The sequence below is a fragment of the Leucopleurus acutus genome (genome assembly GCF_964270905.1).
Source record: "Leucopleurus acutus genome assembly, chromosome: 15".
Lineage (NCBI taxonomy): Eukaryota > Metazoa > Chordata > Mammalia > Artiodactyla > Delphinidae > Leucopleurus > Leucopleurus acutus.
The window spans coordinates 82,469,889-82,497,224 of NC_139157.1; the positions used below are offsets into that span (position 1 = coordinate 82,469,889).

The 27,336-nt window shown below is 40.2% G+C and overlaps 1 protein-coding gene across 1 annotated transcript in view; it reads right to left on the minus strand.

Annotated features, from left to right (window-relative positions):
- Nucleotides 1-27,336, minus strand: part of COL19A1 (collagen type XIX alpha 1 chain) — a gene marked incomplete at its 3' end in the record, with an annotated part of 351,347 nt that overhangs the window by 305,850 nt on the left and 18,161 nt on the right. The window contains exon 4 of the mRNA XM_082855784.1: nucleotides 543-666. Coding sequence (XP_082711910.1) covers nucleotides 543-666 — 124 coding nt within the window. The remainder of the gene's footprint in view (nucleotides 1-542; nucleotides 667-27,336) is intronic.

The following is a 27,336-nucleotide window of genomic DNA, read 5'->3' on the forward strand; positions in this document are numbered from 1 at the left end:
ATGTGCTCCCTGAGAAAAGGAATCACGCTTTGCCAGTCTCTTATCTTTGTCACTAACTAGCATCTAGCATGTGTTCAATTATTTGTATTGATGGAATCAATATTTGTATCTCATCTCTTAATTTACTAAGGATTTTCAGAGGAAACAATGAACAGCTTTAAAATGATGTATAATATCAGAAATAATAGGAAATGAAGAAGTTGTCAGTGAGTGGTCTTGGTGTCAATGAAGCAGTTGTAAAGGAAGGGTACTTAGAGTGTCTTCAGACAAAAATATGAATCTAGTAGAAAAAAACAAACAGAAAAACAAAACAAAAACAGAAAACAAACTAATCTTGCCTCACCCACCAGGCTCTCCCATTACAAATCTCAGCAAGATCCTTCTAACTCTGAGAATACTTGCATTTCCCTGTCGAGCATTCCACTAAAAGACAGAATAGTTGTGCATGAGGTCTGCTCCCAAATTTATGCCCACAGCTCCAAGATTCACCTGGCCTAATCCCACCAGAGGCCACAGATCAGTACATCTCTCTGGTTCCTTACCTGTGGCATATTCTGCTGGTTTAAAACCTGCCACAGAAACCACCGTTCCTTTCTGGTGCTTCTTCGTACCCGAAACACGGCTGCTATGGCGAACTCCTCAGGAAGGCCTTTGGGAAACACCTTACTGTGGGAGAAAAACAAAGAACCATCGTGGGAAAGCTGAAGGCAAGGACACAAAATCTCGGTATGAAGGTCTCTGCAACACAACATCTTAGTCACATTTTCTCAATGAATTTAGAATTCATTATGCATGTTTACAGCATTCTACCAAATGCATACATGGACGCTTCCACGTCTACTTTTACCTATGGAATTTGTATCCTTGTTCTTTCCCTTTTAAAAAACTTCCCGGGAAGGTGTTGTTAAAGCTTGAGGTGTGTAAAAGCGAGTGACTAGACTATAGTACTATGGGGCGATATTCATTTACTGAACAAGATGTTCCAACAGAATCTCAGAATTCACTGCAGTCTGGCACACGGTAGACATTTATAAAGGAAATAAATAGTACCCCTAGGCTTTATCGGTAGACAGAAGTACAGAGCATTTCAAAGAACACTGCTAGCAATTAAATGTATACTTCCAAAGAACTTCTGTCATATTAAACCCTTGCAAAATGAACTCCTAATTCTGATTTCCTAGTAGGTATCAATTTAGACTGAAACTAAATATAATAAAGACATTTTAGCTTATTTTTTATTCTTACAGAAAATAAGTAAGTTATTTCTAGGTAGCAGAGAGAAGCCTAAAGACAGTCCAAATATGCTTCTGTCTCAACCTTGTTTCAAAATCCTGGTCTCACTGGATCCATGAAGAAACTTGGGGAGAAAAATTCACCATGAACATAAATCATATTTAGACTTTCATTGGAAAACATGGAGAGATACATTCCTCCAAGTTGACTTTTAAAGTTATCTGCATTGTATGTAAAAACTCTGCAAGGCAGGAATCTTGCTTTTCTTTTAAAAAATCATGAGGAGTAGTAGGTAAGAATTCTCTTAAGGACTAACATAGCCAGAACTTGTTTATATAAATAAAACATCATACATTGAGATGGTTAACTACTCACTGGGAATATCACACCAAGGTCCACTGAAACTGACAACCAAACTCATGGAGAATTCTGAAACTTTGGTTTTACACTTTGTGTTAGAGAAAAAGTCACAAGTGGTAGGGAAATCAGGAACAAACAAACAAAAAAAAAGCTATGCTGGCCTAAAGTTCTTAGTTGGTTAAACTCGCGCGCGCACACGCGCGCACACGCGCACACACACACACACACACACACACACACTCACTTACGTATATACTGTATAAATGTAGGTATATGTACATAAGCATACCTCAGGGATATTGCAGGTTTGGGGCCAGCTCACTGGAATAAAGTTAATATCACAATAAAGTGAGTCACGGGCTTCCCTGGTGATGCAGTGGTTGAGAATCCGCCTGCCAATGCAAGGGACACGGGTTCGTGCCCTGGTCCGGGAAGATCCCACATGCCGCGGAGCGGCTGGGCCCGTGAGCCATGGCCGCTGAGCCTGCGCGTCCGGAGCCTATGCTCCGCAACGGGAGAGGCCACCACAGTGAGAGGCCCGCGTACAGCAAAAAAAAAGTGAGTCACATGAATTTTTTGGTTTTCCCGTGTGTGTAAAAGTTGTGTTTACACTATGCTGTACTCTATTCCATGTGCAACAGCATTATATCTAAAAACGTACATACCTTAATTTTTAAAATGCTTTACTGCTAAAATGAAATATGCTAACCATCATCTGACAACCCAGGGTTGCCACAAACCTTCAATTTGAAAAAAATCCAGTATCTATGAAGTGCAATAAAGTGAAACACAATAAAAGGAGGTCTGCCTCTAAATATATATAAACTCTAGTTTTACCTTCTTCACCCACCTGCTTACCCCCAGTCCGGAGGCTTTCTGGCTCTCAGCTCTTGTCTGGCTGGATGAAGAAAGAGGAGGCAACCTGGGACCTCATTTTCATCACACACACACACACACACACACACACACACACACACACACACACACACACACACACACACACACACACACACACACACACCCCTCTCCAGCCTCCACAGAGGCTGGCTGGTGCCTCCCCGGGATGAGCCTCTCCCATGCCCGGGGAGGTACCCCACTCCACGTGCCAGCAGCACCCCGCCCTGCGGTTCCGAGGTTCTAACTTCCTCCTTTCTGCTGCCTGTGACCCCACTGCTTCCCGTCTTCTAAGAATGTATTATGTCTGTCTCTGTGGCTTCATCTCCCACTCTACAGTCAATTTTGCACTTTAGAGGATAAAACTCCATTTCCATCTCCCATCTCTCCCTCACCGATGCCCCTCTTACTCGGTTTACAAATGTATGCATATCTTCACCCTCTCCCCTGCTGTAAAACAGACAAAACTCCCTCCAAACTCGATACAGCATTATATTACCCTTCCAGGTATCCACCAAGTTTCTTAAATGAAGACTCTGAACGTCACACTGACACAGCCCTCCGCCCTGAGCCTTCCTGCATTCTAAAATCAATCCCGTGGGCCCTCGCGAGGATGCTCACGGTGCGCCCCTCCTCCCGAGGCAGGCCGTCACGTGAGCGGTCTCACCCAGTCGGCGAGGGGGCCTGGGGCGGGGTTGGGGAGCCGCGGTTCCCGCCAGGAACCAGCGCGCAGCTGCGGGCGGGAGGGGAACCGCAGCGGCCGCCAAAGGGGAGCTCGAGACGCCACAGGGCAATGTTGGAGGAACCCGGGCAGCGGCCACAGCCACGATGGCAAATACAGCCTAGCTTACCGACTCAAGAAGTTAATACAAGAACCGGATGGGCTTATCTCCAAATGGGATTTCCACCCATAATGAATAACTCCGGGATTTGTACTGGGGATGGCGAGCAGATCAGAAAATGGGTCCTTCGGAATTCAGGCAATATCCCTGCTGTGGAAGCTTGTCAGGTTTTTTTTGGCTTTTGCTTTTAATTAGGATGTTGGAAAATAATGAAATAATGAAAAGATAACCCCTTTTTAAACTTCAGGAATTCCCCCCTCCCCCTCCGCCAAGCACTGCAAGGTCCATCATTTCTGGAGCATCTGGAATGTTGAAGTACCGATGGTCACTCTTCACCCTCGCCCTAAAAAGACGGCCTCCCTCTCTTTCGGTTTCCACCCTTCACGCGCCTGAATCTCGTTCCGAGGGAGAAAACCCACGACACTAGGGGCTCTCAGAGCACGCCTGCGCCGAGACAAGTCCCTGAGTTCGGAACCCCTTTGGACCACTTGGAGGAAAACTGTCATATGGGTTCCAACACCAATTTTAGGCCGAAACTTGGTGACGGGAAGGGCCCCTTGGGTACCTCTTGAAGAAGGCGAGTGGAAACCACTATGGGCCAGGCCGTGGTCATCATCGCCTGGACAGAGGGCTCGAGTCACCCACCAGGTGGCACGGTGGCTACAGTGAACTGAATTCTGCAGGAGGATGTAACTGGGTCCAGAAGAGGCCGGAGGAGACGGGGCAGCTGGAGGCCGGTCCGAAGGCCGAGCTGGTGAGTCTTGGGGAGGCCCTTTCGGAGGCTCTGCACCGAACGAGGAGGGGGCGCTGAGCCCGGGCCGCAGACAGGCGTGGACGTGCGGGGCTGCCCGGGCTGATGGGGGCGGAGACCGCACTCGCAGGGGACAGGCCTCAGCGGGACCGGCATCCTGTCCAAGGGATGGTGCCTGCGGTCGCCCTGCAGGATCTCCTGGGGCCAAACCCAGGCCCATCTCCTCCCGCCACACCTCCGGGCCAGGCCGGGCCATCCGCGAGTGGGACACAGGGTCCAGCCCCAGAGGACTGTGTCCCGGGCCACTGTCCCCGGTGTCCAGCCCCAGAGGACTGTGTCCCGGGCCACTGTCCCCGGAGTCCAGTCCGAGAGGACTGTGTCCTGAGCCACTGTCTCCGAGCTCGTCCTCCCCTACCTGTGCTCCCGCATGGCCCCTCCCGCCTCCATGCCATACCAAGGGGAGTATCTCCCCAGAACCAGTGCTGCTGGAATCCAGAGGCCTCTGCATCCGGCCCTTCACTCACCCAGGGACACCATCACCCAGATGGCTAATGGCGAGTGAGTTGGGCTGCGGGCCAGGTCCTGTGACTTCCGATGCGGAATTCTTTCCAATATGGAAAGCCGTTAGGGGTATTCAGTCCCGCGTACCCTGTGATTTGCTGGTGGTTCCGTGAAGTTCCGGTGTGTCACTCCTGCCCCGGTAGCCTTGTTCATGCCTACTTAACAGTGCTGGTCACCTTAGCCACGTAGTGACTATTGGGTGTCAGTGGGCAGCTGGAACCCTTGGGTCAGCCTTCAGCTCCCTGCCCACCTCCTGTTCCAACAGACACTCCAGGGACGTCACTGGTAAGCAGTAAGGTTGGTGAAGAGACCCCCCAGACAGTGGGAAGAATAAAAGGGGGCACTCTGTAGGGTCAGCTCTGGTCAGCATGGCCACCAGACTTAAAAACCTCACCCAGAGTGAGGAGGACAGGAGAGACCTGGCACCATGTTTAAGAACCCAGAAGGGTGACTTTGGAAATGTCTGTTTTTGTTATTGGCTTCTGATCGGCACAAAGACAGATGTCTCTGTGCTCATCTGTTATTAAGGTCCTGTGGGTAAAACTGATAAGAGCAGTCAAAATAAAATAAAGCAAAATGAAATGAAATAATATAAAATGTAAACTAAAATAAAAGTATTCCCAATCACCTAATCCCCTGGCCTCTTCTATATCCTCACTCCCCTTCAGAAGGCTGGAGGTTTTAACACTGAAGACATCCTGTCTTCATTGATGTAAACCAAGAGTCACAACCACATGGCTCTAGGGCCCAGGCAGGAAACTGGAATGTAAGCTGCCTAAGGTTCTTTGTCTATCCTATTCACCAGCATCTAGAGCAGTGCCTGCACAAGGTAGGCACTCAATAAATATTATTAAAGAATCAATTAATGAGCTGAATGCGGATGTAAGAAGTCTGTAAACTAAAAGAAAAATAACATATGGCCCCCTCTAAGTCTAGCTTTAGTTTTTCTGTCTTGGATAGAAATGTGCATGTAAGAAATTTTCACTTTCCTCTTAAGAATTCTTTAGTAAAAACAAATAGAGCAAATGAGTTAATAACAGCACTGTCCCCATTCTCATGTAGAGGACACACACGTTAGACTAAGGGAAATGCAGAGCCCAGCCCTTCTACAGGGGCAGCTGCTAATTAGCTCCAGCCAACTCTTACCATATGGGGAAGTGGGTCCAGGGTTGCCAGTTCATCCCATTTTTCAAGACAAGCCAAATACCCAGATTTTTATCTGAAAAGTTTAGAGTTTTAATTTTGGCAACTATTTCAGATTTTTCATAAACACTGTCCAGACCAACATTGTGCAAAAGCAAACAAATCAGTGACTGCTAGTTAGCAAAGCTGGATCTACACAAACGTTTGCTGAATACCCAGAGAGGCTTACAAAGATGGAAAAAGGAAGATTCCTGCCCTAATCAGTTCTTAAAATCAGTTAGGAGAGGAAAATTAGAACTCAAGGTTATGAACGGAAAACCTAGTATTAGGAATGGGACTGCTTTTAAAATCCTATAACAGCAGGAAAGTTTCAGTCCTTTTAAATTTGTTGAGACTTGCTTTATGACATAACATACGGCCTACCCTGGAGAATGTTCCACATGCAGTTGAGAAGAGTGTGTATTCTGCTATTGTTAGGTGGAATGTTCTACAGTCTGTTAGGTCTAAATAGCTTGTAGATTTGTGCAAGTCTTCTATTTCCTTACTGATCTTCTGTCTAATGTTCTATCTGTTTTGAAAATGGGGTACTGAAGTCTCCAACTATTACTGTTGAATTGTCTACTTCTCCCTTCAATTCTGTGAGTTTTTGCTTCATGAATTTGGGGGCTTTGTTTTGGGGTACATATTTGTGATTGCTCTATTGTCTTGATGTATTGACACTTTTTAACTTTTTTTAATTGAAGTATAGTTGATGTACAATATTATATGTTACAGGTGTACAATATAGTGATTCACAATTTTTAAAGGTTATACTTCTTTTATAGTTAGTATAAAGTGTTGGTTATATTCCCCATGTTGTGCTTAGCCTTGTAACATTTTTTTCCATTGCCATCTTTATTTTTTTAATTTTATTGAAGTATACTTGATTTACAATGTGTTAATTTCTTCTGTACAGCAAAGTTATTCAGTTATACATATATGTGTGTGTGTATATATATATGTATATATTCTTTTTCATAGTCTTTTCCATTATGGTTTGTCACAGGATATTGAATGTAGTTCCCTGTGCTATACAATAGGACCTTGTTGTTTATCCATCCTATATATAATAGTTTGCATCTGCTAGTCCCAGTCTCCCAATCCTTCTCTCCCCTACCGCCCATTCCCTTGGCAACCACAAATCTGTTCTCTATATCTGTGAGTCTATTTATATTTCATAGATATATTGATTTGTGTTATATTTTAGATTCCACACATAAGTGATATCATATGGTATTTGTCTTTCTCTTTCTGACTTCAATTAGTATGATAATCTCTAGGTCCATCCATGTTGCTGCAAATGGCATTATTTTATTCAGTTTGATGGTTCAGTAATATTCCATTGTACATATATATATACCACATCTTCTTTATCCATTCATCTGTTGATGAACATTTAGGTTGTTTCTATGTCTTGGCTATTGTAAATAGTACTGCTATGAACATAGGGATGCATGTATCCTCTTGAATTATAGTTTTGTCTGGGTGGGATTGTTGGATTATATTGCAACTCTATTTGTAGTTTTTTGAGGAACCTCCATACTGTTTTCCATAGTGGCTGCATCAATTTACATTCCCACCAATAGTGTAAGCGGGTTCCCTTTTCTCCACCCCCTCTCCAGCATTTGTTACTTGTAGACTTTTAATGATGGCCATTCTGCCTGGTGTGGGGTGGTACGTCACTGTAGTTTTGATTTGCAATTCTCTAATAATTAGCGATGTTGAGCATCTTTTCACGTGCCTGCTGGCCATCTGTATCTTCTTTGGATAAATCTCTGTTTAGGTCTTCTGCCCATTTTTTGATTGGGTTGTTTGCTTTTTTGTTATTGAGTTGTATGACTCAATACAACTTTTTGTATATTTTAGAAATTTTGTTTGTTTATTTTTTTGTATATTTTAGAATATTTTTTGTATATTTTAGAAATATATATATTTCTAAAATATATATATTTTGTATATTTTAGAAATTAAGCCCTTGACAGTTGCATCATTTGCAAATAATTTCTCCCAGTCTATAGGTTGTCTTTGCATTTTGTTTATGGTTTCCTTTGCTGTGCAAATGCTTATAAGTTTGATTAGGTCCCATTTGTTTATTTTTGCTTTTATTTCCATTGCCTTGGGAGACTGACCTAAGAAAACATTGGTGTGATTTATGTCAGAGAATGTTTTGCCTATGTTCTTTTCTAGGAGTTTTATGGTGTCTTGTCTTATATTTAGGCCTTTGAGCCATTTTGAGTTTATTGTTTGTATAGTGTGAGGGTGTGTCCTAACTTCATTGATTTACATGTGGCTGTCCAGCTTTCCCAACACCACTTGCTGAAGAGACTTTCTTTTCTTCATTGTATATTTGTGCCTCCTTTGTTGAAGATTAATTGACGGTAGGTGTGTGGGTTTATTTCTGGACTCTATATTCGGTCCCATTGATCCATATGTCTGTTTTTGTGCCTGTACCATGCTGTTTTGATTACTGTAGCCTTGTAGTATTGTCTGAAGTCAGGGAAGGTTATGCCTCCTGCTTTGTTCTTTTTCTTCAGGATTGCTTTGGTAATTCTGGGTCTTTTATGGCTCCATATAAATTTTAGGATAATTTTTCTATTTCTGTGAAACATGTCATGGGTAATTTAATAGGGGTCGCACTAAATCTGTAGATTGCTTTGGATAGTATGGCCATTTTAACAATATTAATTCTTCCAATCCAAGAGCATGGGATATCTTTCCATTTCTTTGAGTCATCTGTAATTTCCTTTATTAATGTTTTGTAGTTCTCAGCATATAAGTATTTCACCTCCTTGGTGAGGTTTATTTCTAAGTATTTTATTTTGGGGGGTGCGATTTTAAAAGGTAATGCTTTTTTACTTTCCCTTTCTTATATTTCATTGTTAGTGTCAAGAAATGCAACTAAATTCTGTATGTTAATCTTGTATCTTGCTACCTTGCTGAATTCATTTATCAGTTCTAATAGCTTTTGTGTGGAGTCTTTAGGGTTTTCTATATATATATTATTATATCATCTGCATATAATGACAATTTTACCTCTTCCCTACCAATTTGAATATGTTTTATTTCTTTTTCTTGTCTGATTGCTGTGGCTAGGACTTCCAATACTATGCTGAAGAGAAGTAGTGAGAGTGGGCATCCTTGTCTTGTTCCAGATTTTATCAGGAAGGCTTTCAGCTTTTCACCATTGAGTATTATATTGGCTGTGCGTTTATTGTAAATAGCTTTTATTATGCTGAGATATGTTACCTCTATACTCACTTTCATAGCGATTTTTACCATGAATGGATGTTGAATTTTATCAAATGCTTTTTCTGCATCTATTGAGATGATCTTGTGGTTTTCATCCTCTCATTTGTTGATGTGGTGTATCCCATTGACTTATTTGCATATGTTGAACCATCCTTATGACCCTTGGGTGAATCCTTGGTCATGACCCTTGGTCATGGTGTATGAACTTTTTTATGTGTTGTTGGATTCAGTTTGCTAATATTCTGTTGAGAATTTTTCAGTCTATAATCATCAAAGATATTGGCCTGTAATTTTCTTTTTTGGTAGTGTTTTTGTCTGGTTTTGGTATCAGGGTGATGATGGCTTCATAGAATGTCTTTGGGAGTGTTCCTTCCTCTTCAGTCTTTTGGAAGAGTTTGAGAAGGATCAGTATAAGTTCTCCTTTGTATGTTTGGTAGAATTCCCCAGTGAAGCCATTGGGTGCTGGACTTCTGTTTGTAGGGAGTTTTTTTTATTACAGATACTATTTCATTTCTAGTGATCTGTCTGTTCAAGTTATCTATTTCTTCTTGATTCAGTTTTGGTGAGCTGTATGTTTCTAGAAAGTTTTCCATTTCTTCTAGGTTGTCAAATTTGTTGGCATAGAATTGTTCACAGTATTCCCTTATGGTTTTTTGTATTTCCATGGTATCCATTGTGATTTCTCCTCTTTCATTTCTTATTTTGTTTATTTGGGTCTTGTCTCTTTTTTCTTGGTAAGCCTGGCCAGAGATCTGTCAATTTTACTTACGCTTTCAAAGAACAAGCTCTTGGTTTTATTGACTTTTCCTAATTTTTAAATCTCTATTTATTTCCTCTCTGATCTTTATTACCTCCTTCCTTCTGCAGACTTTATGTTTTGTTTGTTTTTCTTTTTCTGATTATTTTAAGTGGTAGTTTAGGTTATTTATTTGAGATTTTTCTTGTTTCTTAAAGAAGGCCTATATCACTATGAAATTCCCTCTAAGAACTGCTTTTGCTGCATGCCATAGAATTTGTATGGTTATGTTTTCATTGTCATTTGCCTCAAGGTATATTTTAATTTCTTCTTTGATTTCATCACTGACCCATTGGTTTTTTAATAGCATGTTGTTTAGTCTCCATGTAATTGTTTTTTTCTTGTTTCTTTTTCTGTGGTTGATTTCTTGTCATGCCATTGTGGTCAGAAAAGTTCCTTGAAATAATTTCTATACTCTTAAATTTGTTCAGGTTTGTTTTGTGCCCTAGTATATGGTCAATCCTAGAGAATGTTTCATGTGTACTTGAAAAGAATGTGTATTCTGCTGTTTTTGGATGTAATGTCCTGAAGATATCAATTAAGTCTAACTATTCTATTGTATAATTTAGGATCTTTGTTGCCTTATTGATTTTCTGTCTTGAAGATCTGTCCATTGATGTGAGAGTGGTGTTAAAGTCTTCTACTGTTATTGTGTTCCTGTCAATTTCTCCCTTTATGTCTTAGTATTTGTTTTATGTATCTGGGTGCTCCTATATTGGGTGCATATATGTTGACAAGTGTAATATCCTCTCCTTGTATTGATCCTTTTAACAGTATATAGTGTTCTTCTTTATCTTTCTTTATAGCCTTTTTTTAAAGTCTGTTTTGCCTGCTATGAGTATTGCAACCCCCATTTCTCGTCATTTCCACTTGTGTGAAATACCTTTTTCCATTCCCTCACTTTTAACCTATATGTGCCCTTTGCCCTAAAGTGGGTGTCTTGTAGGCAGCATGTTTTAGGCTCTTGTTTTTTTTATCCAATCTGCCACTCTGTGTCTTTTGATTGGAACATTTAGTCCATTGACATTTAACGTAATTATTAATAGATATGCATTTATTTCCATTTTAAACCTTGTTTTGCCATTGATTTTATATTTCTTCTTTGTCCTTTTCTTTTTCTTTTTCCTTTTGTGGTTTGATGATTTTCTTTTGTATTATGCTTATGTTCTCTTATTTTTGTTTTTTGTGACTTTATTGTATGTTTTTGATTTGAAGTTGCCCTGTTTTTCACATATGTCAACCCCTTCCTATATCTACTTGCTTTAGAGTGGTAGTCGTATAGGCTCAAACACATTCTAGAAAAAAAATCTACATTTTTTACTCTCCTCCCCCACATTTTATGATTTTGATATCCTCTTTTGCATCTACATGTCACCTTTTTGCTGTTCACTGTAGTTATCATCACTTTTCCATAAATTTTTGTTTTTTGGTTTTTTTTTAATCTGTGTACTGGCTTATTTAAGTGATTCAGTTTCCAATTGTGATTTTCTCTTTCCTATAGATTCTTACTTCTTTTCTATTTAGAGAAGACCTTTCAATATTTCCTTTAGGATAAGTTTAGTATTGCTGTATTCTTTTAGTTTTTGCTTTTCTGAGAAATTCTTTATCTCTCCTTCTATTCTAAATGATAATCTTGCTGGGTAGTATCCTAGGTTGCAGATTTTTCCCTTTCAGGACTTTGAATACATCTTTCCACTTCCTTCTGGCCTGCATCACTTTTGTAGAGAAATCATCTGATAGCCTTATGAGGGGTTCCCCTGTAATTAACTCTTTGTTTTTCTCTTGCTGCCTTTAGAATCCTCTCTTTAACTTTTGCCATTTTTATTATAATATGTCTTGATGAAAGTCTGTTTGGATTTATCTTGTTTGGGATCCTCTGTGTTTTCTGTATCTGAATATCTGTTTCCTTTTTTAGGTTTGGGAAGTTTTCAGCCATAATTTCTTCAAATACATTTTCTTTTTTTTTTTAACATCTTTATTGGAGTATAATTGCTTTACAATGGTGTGTTAATTTCTGCTTTATAACAAAGTGAATCAGTTATACATATACATATGTTCCCATATTTTTTCCCTCTTGCATCTCCCTCCCTCCCACCCTCCCTATCCCACCCCTCTAGGTGGTCACAAACCACCTAGCTGATCTCCCTATGCTACGCGGCTGCTTCCCACTAGCTATCTATTTTACGATTGGTAGTGTATATATGTCCATGCCACTCTCTCACTTTGTCACAGCTTACCTTCCCCCTCCCCATATCCTCGAGTCCATTCTCTAGTAGGTCTGTGTCTTTATTCCCGTCTTGCCCCTAGGTTCTTCTGACCTCTTTTTTTTTGAATTCCATACATATATGTGTTAGCATACGGTATTTGTTTCTCTCTTTCTGACTTACTTCACTCTGTATGACAGTCTCTAGGTCCATCTACCACACTACAAATAACTCAATTTCACTTCTTTCTATGGCTGAGTAATATTCCATTCTATATATGTGCCACATCTTCTTTATCCATTCATCTGTCTATGGACACCTAGGTTGCTTCCATGTCCTGGCTATTGTAAACAGAGCTGCAATGAACATTGTGGTACATGACTCTTTTTGAATTATGGTTTTCTCAGGGTATATGCCCAGTAGTGGGATTGCTGGGTCGTATGGTAGTTCTACTTTTAGTTTTTTTAAGGAACCTCCATATTATTCTCCATAGTGGCTGTATCAATTTACATTCCCGTCAACAGTGCAAGAGGGTTCCCTTTTCTCCACACCCTCTCCAGCATTTATTGTTTGTAGATTTTTTGATGATGGCCATTCTGACCAGTGTGAGGTGATACCTCGTTGTAGTTTTGATTGCATTTCTCTAATGATTAGTGATGTTGAGCATCCTTTCATGTGTTTGTTGGCAATCAAACTGGACAGCTACATGTAAAAGAATGAAATTAGAACACTCCCTAACACCATACACAAAAATAAACACAAAATGGATTAAAGACCTAAATGTAAGGCCAGGAACTATAAAACTCTTAGAGAGGAAAACATAGGCAGAACACTCTATGACATAAATCACAGCAAGATCCTTTTTGACCCACCTCCTAGAGAAATGGAAAGAAAAACAAAAATAAACAAATGGGACCTAATGAAACTTAAAAGCTTTTGCACAGCAAAGGAAACCATAAACAAGATGAAAAGACAACCATCAGAATTGGAGAAAATATTTGCTAACGAAGCAACTGACAAAGGAGTAATCTCCAAAATATACAAGCAGCTCATGCAGCTCAATATCAAAAAAACAAACAACCCAATCCAAAAATGGGCAGAAGACCTAAACAGACATTTCTTCAAAGAAGATATACAGATTGCCATTTGTTTATTTTTATTTTTGTTCCTCTTCCCTGAAGAAACACAACCAGAAAGTTATTGCTAAGACCGATGGCAAAGAACATACTGCCTGTGTTTTCTTCCAGAAATTTTATGGTTTCAGATCTCATATTCAAGTCTTTAATCCACTTTCAGTTGATTTTTGTGTATGTAGTGAGGTAGTGGTCATTTCCCTCTTTGGCACGTGGCTGTCCAATTTTCTCAACACTAATTATTGAAGGGATTATCCTTCTCCATTGTATATCCTTTGCTCCTTTAGGTGAGACTCCATTTTTATAATTTCCTTTAGTTCGTTAGACAGCTTCCTTTTGTTATTTGAACATAATTTAAATAGCTGATTTAAAGTCTTTACCTAGTAAGTCCAATAACTAGATTTCCTCAGTAACAGTTTCTATTAACTGCTCTTTTCTCTGTGTGTGGGCCATACTTTGTTTCTTTGGATCTCTTGTAATTTTTTGATTGAAAAGTAGAAATTTTAGATAATATAATGTGGCAATTCTGGGAATCAGATTATTCTCCATCCATCAGTGGTTTGCTGTTGTTGCTGTTTATTATTTTTGTCATAATTGTTGCTGCCGTTGTTTGTTTCCTTAGTCACTTTCCTGAGCTAATTTTGTAAAGTGTGCTTTCTTTGTCATGTGTGACCACTGGAGTCTCTGCTCAGGTAGTTTAGTGGTCAGCTAATGGCTGAACAGTTAAGTGCCTTTTGACCTATAAGCATCCACGCCTCTTCTGAGACACTATGTGCATGTTGGAGAATGGCTTCAATGCTCAGGCAGGCAGTTTACAACTCTCCTTAGCCTTTTCTTTTTGCTTGTGCAGAGCTTCAAAGTTGTCCAGGGCAATGAGCGTAGGGCCTTTTTGGAGGTTTCCTGGGTTTCCACAAATCCCTGTGCCTACACATAGGTGTAGATCGCACAAACACGCTGGAGGTTTCTAATGCTTTCTATGGACATCTCCTCCCCCAACTTTTCCTTTTAATTGTATTTGGTCATCTTCTCATTTGTCCCAATTGTAATTGCTGTCTTGGGTAGCTGCAATGTTAAACAATTACTATTGATTATTTTCAACAAATGCCAGGGGAAAAAGGCTGTACTTACTGAGTGAGCTGAGTCAGGTCAAATAAAGACAAGCCCTGTGAGTTGGGGTTTCCAAGGAACTACCAGTCAGGTAAAATAATGACAGCTTTCTAGAAATAGGGTTTTTGTTGACCTCTAAACCCATTCTCCTCCCTTCAATGGCTGCAAGGCTGCTAGTCTGCACTTGTGATTATAGAGCTGTTGGTTTTCAAGTCAACCATTGTGGGAGAGAGAGGGAGGTGAATAGGACAAGTTTAAAATGCCACAAAGCTAGCTATTCTTACCAAGGGTCAGTCTTTTTCTTGAATAAACACCCATTAATTGTTGCAAGCCCTTGGTTAATTTCCAGAGTTCTGAAATATTGATTTTGACCATTTATCCTGTGTTCTTACTGTTTTTATGGATGGGTACATTTTCTGGGCTTCTTACTTTGCCATTCCTTCTGGCATCATCAGTAATACCTTCTTGGATCTTCCAGTTCAGCCTGACTGCAAGCTTAATGCAGCTCAGTGACCTGAGTGAGCATCTCATGAAGCAGAACCATGTGGATAAATCCTGTGCCTTTTTCTAACTCAGAAAATCATGAGAAATAATAAATTGTTGTTTTAAGCCACTAAGTTTTGCAGTGGTTTGTTACAAAGCAAAAAATAATGAAAACTGGACTTCCCTGGTGGCACAGTGGTTGAGAGTCCGCCTGCCGATGCAGGGGACATGGGTTCGTGCCCCGGTCCGGGAAGATCCCACATGCCGCAGAGCAGCTGGGCCCGTGAGCCATGGCTGCTGAGCCTGCGCGTCCGGAGCCTGTGCTCCGCGACGGGAGAGGCCACAGCAGTGAGAGGCCTGAGTACCGCAAAGAAAAAAAAAAATGAAAACACCTTTTTCCTCACTTTCTACTTAGGATTATAGTCATATAGGTACCTGTCACATTCCATCATGAGATTGCAAGCTCTTTGAAGGCAAGGACAACATTTAATCCATCTTTGTACCACCCACAAAGCATAAGTACAGTGCCAACAGGGCAGTCTATAACTATTTGTTAAATGAGTGGAGTGAGCGATCCAGCAAATGAAACATTTTGATATGATTCCTTAATCCTTCATAAATAAAACTAAATATAATTATTTTAAAAAATTAAAAATGTAACTCAAGTATTGAAAATATTTTATATTCCATGAAAGGTTTCTTCTGTGACAAAAATAATAAAACAAAATAATATTATTAATATTAATAATGTTTTAATAAACATAGTCTTAAAATAATACATTGAAATAAATTTAGTTATGTTTAAAGAAAAATTATTTTTTCTTAGTCTAAGTTTATAATGGATGAAAATCCTTATAATTACTATATTTCCCTTTCAGAAATTGATACTCTGCTTTTGAGGCCAAAAATGATTTTGCTTGCCTAGACTGTAATTTTTGAAGAAAATATTTTGTATTTTAAAAATAATACAACATGTATCTACTCTTACAGACTATGTTTTTTGTTTATATCACACAAGCGCAAACACTTAACGTGACACAGAATAATTTCTCTGCATCTTGCCAAAGTTTCTATTATAAAAGACACCATATTGGATTACTGGTCTGTTACCAGAGAGATAAAATGACAGCTTGCAGTGTCTAAGATATCCATGCTTGAATATTTTTGAATAGAGTGTAATTTCCTATAAGAAATTCTATCCTTTGCTTATTCAGTGATACTCCCATTAAGAAAAATACTGTTGAGACTTACTTGCCAAAGTCATTCATAGGTATATTGGGCTAGAAATTCTCAATGGGATATTTCCTACCTCCCTCCATTTTATACACATTGTACCTAGTTCAAGACTGTAAATGAGAAGTTCATCCACAGAAATTAATATTAACCTACATTTGAAGAGCTCAAAGTTTAGTGAAATATAAGTATAGTTAATCCTTTATTTCCCATTGTCTACTTTTCTTCACATTAATGAAAGTCACCTAAATATTCATGGACAGGTGAGAGCAGAGGTATGCCAAATTAACAAAATGTTCAATGTAAAAACAATTTTTACAAAATATGACTAAGTAAAAGTCATAGAGAGCCAAAGTAAAGTCATTCCAAATTACCCACAGGAGCCCAGGACACTTACTGCCTCTGGAGTCCTCCTTACACTAGCCCACTGAGAGTTCTAGATATAATCCAGAGTGTCTCTGAAGCCTTGTAATTCACATATTTTAGACTCTTTTGAACCTGTAATTTATTTCAATGTTAAGGAAAATCTAAAATTTGGTTTCCAACAGCTCTCTGATATTCTCTATGTATAGTAGCCCTCAGTTCAATCGTAAAATAGAAGGAAATGCTCTAAAACTATAGAGGAAGTGGTGGAGGATCAAAAGCGGGGCTCCTTATAATGACCAGCTATGGAAGAATGCCCAGATCTGAGACTCTGACCTCAGTACAAAATTTCATAAAGGTCCTTACATTACCGTGCTTCCCTCTTGGTATTAAAATTAAGAGGTTTTTATGCAATCAGCATAAATTGTAGGAGTGATCTTTTTTTTTTTTTGAAAGCACTACTATTTTCAGTTTAGGAAAAAATAATCCTAACTTTAAAACAACCTATAAATTAACCTTATATTCTTTTTTTTTTTTTTTTTTTTTGCGGTACGCGGACCTCTCACTATTGTGGCCGTGCTCCGGACGCGCAGGCCCAGCGGCCATGGCTCACGCGCCCAGCCGCTCTGCGGCATGTGGGATCTTCCCAGAACGGGGCACGAACCCGTGTCCCCTCCATCGGCAGGCGGACTCTCAACCACTGTGCCACCAGGGAGGGAGGCCCTCCTAACCTTATATTCTTAAAGGACAGAGATGAGGGAGAATTAACACAAAAACATTATTTTTACTACTATGGGAGGTTAAAAATAAGTCATAAAATCTATAAGCCCCAGCCTATAGCCTTCATAATAAGTCACTGAGCTGTTAAGTAAGAGAAGATGAGAAACTTCAAATGAAAATACACTTTTTCCAATACTTTCTCCACATGCTTCAAACAGAATTTAATTACAAAGTACTAGTAACTATATTTGTGGAGTCAGATAAAAATTAACATCTTATTAACCATAGGGATTTACTGTATAGGACTCTAAGAATGGATTGTATTTGTCTAAATAGCATAATAACTACATTCTCTAGATCTTTTTTTCCCACTTGACTAACGAAAAATACTTTCCTGATCAGAATTTATTTACAATCATTAGAAAATACAAGGATTTCCCTGGTGGTCCAGTGGATAAGAATCCACACTTCCACTGCAGGGGGCATGGGTTCAATCCCTGGTCAAGGAACTAAGATCCCACATGCCACGTGGTACAACCAAAAAATAAATAAATAAATAAAAGCAATAGAAAATACAAATAAAACGATGATGTCTATAAGGCATCTATATTACAGGAAAGATCTTGGCCTAAAATAAATAAATAAAAGCAATAGAAAATACAAATAAAACGATGATGTCTATAAGGCATCTATATTACAGGAAAGATCTTGGCCTAAGATGAAGTATTTAATCACTGTGTGTGTGTATACTTGTTATTAAATATTCAATGGAACTCTGCTGTCTCTTGTATATGTGGTATGGACTCAGAGATACTCACATTCTCCCTAACTATGAAGTACTTTCACTGACAAGCCCAAACACTTAATACTCTACTATGAGAGAGCTTTCTTCCTCTCTGGAAAATGCGTTTTATAAACACAAGCTTTGTTACCATTAAAATAGTCCCTAGAAACCAGTCACGCATTACTTAACAAATTGTCTAATAATTAATCCTCTCCTTGGAAAGCGAAGAACAGGGAATCTCTGGGGATTGCTGTAAAGCATGGAAGCTTACATGGGGAAGGCACAGGGAGGGAGGAATAAGGTCAGAGCAGGAGGCATCCCTAAGTCAGGCCGACCAAGATGAGATGCCACTGTTGTGAGCCCTGGGCAGCAAATGTGTCCCGTGAAGGCACTGAAAGTTTGGGAGGAAGGTTCCAGAAAGAAGGAGGTGAAAAGGGGAGAGGCAACCAAGATAAACCTTGACTACTGCCCTTACCTGTACTGTGGACTCACACGCCTAAATTGCCACTTGTCATCTCTACCTGGATGTTAAAGGCAAGTCTAAATAAATAACTGAAATTGAACTTTTTGCTTCCTACCAAACACATCCCTTTACAAGGATTCCGCATCTCAGTAAAAGACATGACCATTCACCCAGGTGCTCCAGCCAAGTACCTAAAAGTCATACCTGATTCTTGCCTTTCCTTTATGAACTCCAATCCCATCCAACTCATCAGCAAGTCTTACTGTGTCTACCACCAAATGGATCCCGACTCTGTCCACTTCTCTCCAGCTCCACCTTCACTCCCCATCCCAAGCTGCCACGTCTTGCCCTGGACTCTTGTTACACGTCCTAATTGCTCTCCCTCTTTTCCCTCCCTTGAAGTATAGCCTGCACACAGCGGTCAGAATGAGCTTTTTAAGTGAAAATCAGACCAGGTCCCTCCCTTACTTATCACCTTCCTACAAGGCCCCGTGGCTCCTAGAATGAAACGCACATCACTGATGACGGCTCACAAGGCCTAGTGCTCTGACCCCTGCCTTAGTCTGCCACATCGTGTCCTATTCCAGTCTCTGTGTGGCACCCACGCTCCAGTGGCAGTGACCTGAATTTTGTTCCTTGAACGCCTCATTCTATTGAGGTCTTGGGCCTTTGTACTTCCTGATTCCTTCCTGGGAAGGTTGTTCCCAGGAGTCGTCACATGGACGCTTCTCCTCACTATTCATGTCTCAGCTCTAATGTCCCTTCTCTGAAAGGTCTATAGTAATACAACACTTGCTCTGTTTTATTTCCTTCATAGGTTTATAAAAGCCCAACTTTTTAAAAAAATGTATTAGTTTCCACATGTATTGCCTGTTCCCAACCACTAGAATGTGATTTCCATGACAACAGGGGCTCTGCCAGACGCGTTGCTCTAAATCAAGCATCTAGACCAGTCCCTGGCATATAGGAGGTGCTCATAAAAATGTGTTCCATTCATGGAAAAGCCATGATGATGCCTATGACCGGTCCTGGTAGATATCAAACCCTTGTATTCAGTATGAAGTCTGTGCCACCCTGCACAATACCTTAAAAGTCAAGGCCTTATGAGACTGGGCTACATCACATTCATCCTGAAAAAAGCAGAAGGAGAAACCAAGCCCTATGCAAGTCTAAAGCAGGTTAATCAAAACGTTTGACACAAGACAATTCCAGCAACAAATACAATCAGTATTCTTACTTTCAAAAAGAAGTTTAAAATCTCTACAGACTGTAGCAAAATAGAATCTCTGCTCCAAGAAGATTTCTCCAAGAGTGTCTTTGAGCAGAAGTCTCCCCATCCTTGGAAATATTTCCGTTATAAAGAAAGCACACATGACAATTTCCTGTAGTCCTACACTCCTGAAGCTGAAAGGGACCTTAACAGTGATTTAGAGCAACCATCTCCCTGGATAAATGAGAAATTAAAGCCACAGAAGTTAAATAACTGCCTCTGTTAAGTAACAAAGGTCAGGATGGGACTTGAACTCGGGACTCTTAGTTCCGAGGTCGGATTTTTCCAGTATATCAAGTTGCTTGCATCCTCCGGGCTAAAGATAAAGTTTCCCTCATCGTTACCGACCTGACTTAAAAGTAGTGTTTTGGGACTGTAAGGGAGAAAAAACTATTTTCTGAGTACTGGGTGGGGCAGGGTCGGTGTAAATAAATATAAAATATTAACGTCAAGAAATGAAAAAATAATTAAAATGTTTAACATCATACTATAATATTAACGACAACAGTAAATCACATTTTGGGCTCCGAGCAAAGGATTCATGATGACGTTTGCACATTCTAGGTGACCAGTAGCCCTGAGGGGTAGATTATTACAGTTCCTTCTTCTAATGATATTTTGAGCACAGATCAGGGAGTATCACAAACCACATAGTAATATCCTTAAAATGGGCATACTGTCTGTTGGGTTTTAGGAAAGAAATGTATGCTATAGAAGGTGATAACCAATCAGGAATATTTGCCCTGTATTCCTTAGAGATCACTTATTAGAGAAAAAAAAAATAGGATTTTTCACCAAGCATTTTCTTTAAATGAGTACAGTTGGGGGTATGTAGTGAAAAATATGAGAACAGTGTATATACTAATAACTATGTAATGTGAGGAAAAGTATGAAGCGTCTGATAAAGACTGCCTCCTTTTTTATCCTACTGGTGAGAAGTTATAAGTTGGGATTTTAATGCCTAAGGAAGAACATCAATAGAAAGGTTACCTAACTAAAAAGACAGGTAATTCCCTGAGATGTGAAAATAATGATCATAAATGTGCCTCTTTCAAGTGATTATGGAAAGAAAGAGAACCCTTAGCACTGACCCTGGCCCAGGGGTCAGTGGAAGCTTCCATCCCATTCACCCCCTTAGCTGTGGAATCCATGACTAACATAGCTATACACAAAGTTACCTTAATGAAGGGGAGGTGTCTAGTCTCTCGGGGACAGAACAATGTCAGCTGAACAAATAATGGGCAGCATTCCTGGCTGTCCAATTAATGAGAAACCAATAAGCACTGCCTTAAGAGGATGAACTCTGCTTTTCCACACTCCCTTCCAGATAGGGAGTACTGCAAGCATGGAAGAGCCAGGGAAAATCATAAAACTTAAAAATAATGCACTCTTGGACTTCCCTGGTGGCTCAGTGGTTAAGAATCCACCTGCCAATGAAGGGGACACGGGTTCAAACCCTGGTCTAGGAAGATCCCACATACCATGAAGTAACTAAGCCCATGCGCCATAACTACTGAGCCTGCAAGCCACAACTATTGAGCCCACGCGCCACAACTACTGAAGCCGCGTGCCTGGAGCACGTGCTCCGCAACAAGAGAAGCCACTGCAATAAGAAGCCTGCACACAGCAACAAAGACCCAACGCAGCCAAAAAAATAAATTAATTAATTAAAAACATAATAGTAATGCACTCTTTTAAAGTAAGTACATGCAAGTATTTATTGATAAAGTTGTTTTATGGGGAGATGGAATTAGGGAGTGGATCTCATTTTTTCCCCACTATGCCCTAGTAGTGTGTCAAGAAAAATAAAGACCATAATGAAGCTCATAAATTTGTTTACTCCTTAGTATATTAAGCAATTGGCAATTTCATTGTACAACAAGTTCAATTTGATGTATCTGTTCAGTGTTCCTAAAAGAACCTTAGTTTGTCATGTGGCAAGTAATATCTCTGTTTCATGTATAGAAAAGTAAAGAACAAAACCAAACTACAGAATAAGAGAGGATTATAAAGAAAAACCCATGACTACCAGTTTCTTTTCTGTTCTTTTACCTAACTAAATAATAAGGAATTTGAGGCAAGGAGTGCAATGTAAAAAGGAAAAAAACAAAGATGAACAAACTTTCACTATTACAGCCCTTAGAGACTGAAAAACAAGATGACACAATTATTCTGGAGAAATTTCCTTTTGTAAGTTGTGTTCCAAAAACCAAGTGTGATATACACTTAGAGAACAAAATGTTTAAAAAGTTTAGTTACTAATTACAGTGATTCCAGGGCTAATTCCACCAGCTCATAGCGCAAGCCTTGAAGCGAAGCCCTTTTTTTAAAAGTCTATTTTGGTAGAGCCAAAGTGAGTTTTCCAGATCATATTTAGCAAGACCAACCTTTATTTTTCTGCTTTAAAAACGAAATGGCTAAATGGAAAAAAATCTATTTTTAAATATCAAGAACTGGCTTCCAAATTAATTCTTCCATTCTAAATAAGCGTGAGGCAGGCTTTATGAAGAACTTCCGTATTTACAAGTATCAGTGGGGCCTCTGACTTGCTGAATATCTTCCAGGAAGAGAAATCTGATACAAGTTACATTTCCTGAGAGTGAAGTGAGAGATGCTTGGAGTTTATAGTAAGTCATTTCTTGCCCAGCTGACATTCACCATCACCTGTCACGTTACAAGCAGTTTGGCTCGCAGGGCCTGAAGGGTTTGTCTGAAATGCCTTCACCCCGCCGTGGGGGGCTGGGGGGATGATGTCTGAGTTCCATAGTCACAGAGACTCTGAAATCTTAGCCTTTCTGTGTTTGTCGGGGGATTCAGCCACATAGGTTGCTAATGGGAAAAGAAAGCTTGGATGGCTCTCTAATAATCTTACGCCTGTTACGATTAGCATTTGTTCATTGTGACGTTGTAAATGACTTCCCCTTGAAAATGAGCCCTCCTACTAGATGGCATTCTGATAACAAAAATCGAGGGTGGACCAGAGAAGCTGCTCTTCAAAAAGGTTTTTTCACTGTCCCCCACCCCCCAAAAAAAGATAAAACAAATCCTGGGTCAAACCCCGCTCCACCCCCAAGAAGTCCTCTGAATTGTGAAGTGTCCTTCTGAGTCTGGGGGCTTGGCTTCTAATTCAGGGTCAGCCCAGGAGTCCCAGGTCGCTACCCAAAGCTGTGACTTTCCCAACGGCATATACTCAGCCTTTTTTTTTTTTTTTTTTTTCCTAGAATGGAACGTTATTCCTCCCACACCTTCACGCTTTTGAACATGGCTTTCTTGTGGTATAACTGATACACTCGGGTTTCTCTTCAGAGCCCAGAAATCTTTCACCTTTTACTTTCCTTTTTTACATGAATAAAGTTCTAACCCCTTAACCTGGCACGTAAGGCCTTTCAGAACAGCACCTCAGCTGCCCCTTCAGCTTCCTTCACCACCAGACAGTCTCTCCCCTCTGTTTACTAAGCACACGGGATTTCTCACCAGTCTGCAAATTACGTTGACCTTGAAAACCACCATGATGCCCCCTCCAACTACCACCCGGCAAATCTGTGCTCATCCTTCAAGCCTTTTTTCACATCCCCTATGAAGTTTTTCCTGGTTCCTGGAAGGGTTCGTCCGCTCTTCCAGAGTTCATCAGACCTCATATCTAAAGATTGCTACAAATTCCATAATTCCCAGACAGAAATAACTAGGACGCTGTCTTTATTTATTCTTAAATCCTCAGTGCCTGGCACATAGTGAGTATTCAATGTCATTTGGGAATTGAGTGAAATACTTGGTTAGAATTTCTTCTTTCATTGGCATCAAAGCTGAACTTAGAAATAATGGTGACTATATCATGAAATATTTTTTCCTACATAGGTCTCCTAAGCAAAGGGAATTTTATTTTCTTATCCTGGGTAAATTAGAAGAGAGCTATTATCTGTGAAGATAGTAGAGAGGATTGCCTATATCCGTATCGACGAGCTTTAGAGCCCCACAGAGGAAGGAGTGCCAAGAGTTAGTTGTTAAATACACTGTGAGAGGGAATTCCCTGGCGGTCCAGTGGTTAGGACTCAGCACTTTCACTGCCGTGGCCCGGGTTCAATCCCTAGTCGGGAAACTAAGATCTTGCAAGCCGCATGGCGCGGTCAAAAACAAACAAACAAACAAAAAAATTACACTGTGAGGCTCTGTACCCAAGCAGCACTGCTTTGGAATCCACGGGACAGCTAGAGGGTCACTGAACCCATGCCACCACCCTCCAAAGCACACACACACAGAGCAACTTTGGCCTTGAAGGCTGAGGATAAGCAGCCTTGAGCAGAGGTTGGCTGGGTCCCAGGAAGAAGCGTTTTCAGGGAGGGGACCCACAGCAAAGGCCGGGTGACATGCACTGACAAGGAGATTAGGACCCAAGAGCAGAAGCATACTAAGTGAAATAAACCAGACGCAGAAGGACAAGTATTGGATGATTCCACTTATACGAGGTCCCTAGAAGAGTCAAATCACATAAACAGAAGGCAGAAGGGTGGTTGTCAGGGGCTGGTTGTAGTGCCGACCAAAATGAGGCCATGAACGAGGCGCTACCAAGCTGATGTGAGTCACATACGATAACATACGCAGCTTTGTGGCCACCATGCTTATTTTCTGATTAGCCTTGATGGCTCAGTTGAAAGAATTGAGATGATAATAAATGAGTGATTTATTAGCTGACACTATTCTTCTTGGATTCACAGACATTTCAGAGTTTGTCAGTGAAATCATAATTGCATCTTCCTATCTGATTCTGTGTCTGCGGATGAGGGTTAGACTATGCAATGCTATTTTATGAAACATGGAGTCCTGTCGATCCACAAGAAAATCTGTAGAGCTGTTATAAAGCTATTCTTGGGCTTCCCTGGTGGCGCAGTGGTTGAGAGTCCACCTGCCGATGCACGGGACGCGGGTTCGTGCCCTGGTCCGGGAGGATCCCACATGCCGCGGAGTGGCTGGGCCCGTGAGCCATGGCCGCTGAGCCTGCGCGTCCGGAGCCTGTGCTCCGCGACGGGAGAGGCCACAACAGTGAGAGGCCCGCGTACCGCAAAAATAAAAAATAAAGGTATTCTTAAGCACTAGTATAACGAAACATATATTACTATGGTCGATGCTCTGGTTAATTCATCAGTTTAAGGTCATGCTTAAATTTGGGTTTACAACCATTATAGAAGCAGCACATTTGCCACCACTGAAGGTTAATAGCTAATTAATCCTCATAGCATTTTTATGGGGCAAATAAGATTAAAGATGACTGAAGTATGTGGTTCCATGCTTTCTTTCTTTTGTATATTCTGGAAACCTGCAGTGCACATTCCACAGATACATACATATAACCCGCACCCAAGCAAAACCTCTGCTGTCTCTTATAAGATTTGATTCATAGGATAAAAAGACAAGTGAAGAGAGACAAAAATGTAATATATAATCCAACCATAGAAGTAGATTAATTAATGCCTGTCAAGCTGGCCTGAGTAATTACCAAAATAGGATGCCTTAATTTTATTACTTTATGATGGCATTGGCATTATTATGACTCCTAAGTAGTAGACTTAACTGGTACTTCACTCCTCTCAAGGTAAATGGCATCAGGACGTTTTAAGATAAGATAATTTACATGTAATTAGCCATAATTACAAAGAGATCTGCTGTATAACATTGCACTTATAGTCAGCAATGACATATTATTCACTTAAACATTTGTTAAGATGGTAGATATGTTGAGTGATGTTTCCAAAATAAAATAAAACAAAATAACATAGATATGAATGTTGTAGAATCTATATACATAAGATCAATTACTGATACTTTTTACTTCTCCCTCCAAAATACTGAATTATGTGAAATCTGAAGGAGGAAAATCACAACTTACTTAAAATTGTTGATAATATTAAATGCTTCCAAAACTGTTAAATGAAACTACTGAACTGATAATATTTCATATTATGTTACATTTTAGAAGTATTGGAGGAAGTCATTGAGAGGATTTGCCCACCAGTTGACCTGTGAGCTGGACCCGGGCAATCAGAGGTTCCAAACCTCCTCCCCTGTCCTTGGGATGTACTTTCTGCCCACCATTCCCACGTTAGGAGTTGTTTCAAGGATGCAGCCTTGAGAGCGTAATGTGTAGCTGAGACCATCTGGACAGTGTACATGACTGACCCCCATTAAGGCGTCTACATAAACTTCTATGATTACGGTGGGTGGGTGCAGAGATTTACTGCTCTTGCCGTGCCCAAGACAAGCCTTGTATGTATGTTCCCTTGCTCAGTAAACCTGCCACCTACCAATCTGGGGGGCTCTGTCTCTTTCTTTGGTCTCTCCTTGCCCTCTGTGTATAGGGGCCAATTTCAGGTTTCACCAGGGGAACTCCCGTGGTTATGAACAAACAAGTAGCCATTTCAACCTAAAGCAATTTATTATTGGAACATATTAACATCTCTTAGTTTTCTAGAAAAATATAAAAGACGTCCTTGTGATAGAGAAGTAAATATTTCTGTGCATTCTTAAAACTGTATAAGACTCTTAAAATTCTTTTCTATCTAATACATAAAATTTGGCTAAACTGAATAAAAAAGAATGAAATGATGCCATTTGCAGCAACATGGATGGACCTAGAGAATATCATACTAAATGAAGTCAGAAATAGAAAGACAAATACCGTATGATATCACTTATATGTGGAATCTAAAATATGACACAAATGAACTTATCTACAAAACAGAAAGACAGACATAAAGAACAGACTTGTGGTTGCCAAGGAGGAGGGGGTGAGGGAGGGATGGGTTGGGAGTTTGGGGTGAGCAGATGCAAACTATTATATGTAGAATAGATAAACAACAAGGTCCTTCTGTATAGCACAGGGAACGATATTCAATATCCTGTGATAAACCATAATGGAAAAGGATATGAAAAAGAATGTATACATATGTATAATCGAATCACTCTGCTGTACAGCAGATGTTAACACAACATTGTAAATCAACTATACTTCAATAAAATAAATGTTAAAAAATAAAACTAAAATAAACCTTCGCTAAATTATATGATTTTAAAATTTTAGGGCTTCCCTGGTCGTGCAGTGGTTAAGAATCTGCCTGTCAATGCAGGAGACGTGGGTTCAAGCCCTGGTCCAGGAAGATCCCACGTGCCACTACTGAGCCTGCACTCTAGAGCCTGCAAGCCACAACTACTGAGCCCACGTGCTCAGAAAGTGTAGCTTTTATGAGAGGAGCTGTGGGCTTTGAGTCCTGCAGCCTATGCTCGGATGATAGGAGGGACACAGCTCAGTTTCTTCTTGGGTCAAAGCAAGAGCAAAGTGTAGCTTTCCCTTGCACTGTGTATCTCTCCAGCAGGCTTCAGGAAGGCAAGATGAGACCCACACTTTTCCACCAGTGCAATCCCAGAGCTTAATAAAGTGCTCAGTCCATAGTAATCTCAGTAAATGTTGAATAGAAGGGTGAGCTCTGGACTAGACTGAATTCATTTCAGTGACTTATTAAATGCTACCTCTTATTCACCCTAAGCGGAACAGAAAATTCCGGGAACCCCTAAAATACTTATATAGTAAGCCACAGCTTTTATTTGTAATTGTTACAAGTTTTCAGTTAAAAACACAAAACTTAATAACAAAATTTTTAAGTATAATATCCAATGTTACTAAGGAAATTGGGTAATATGCAGAAGAGATGGATAAAAC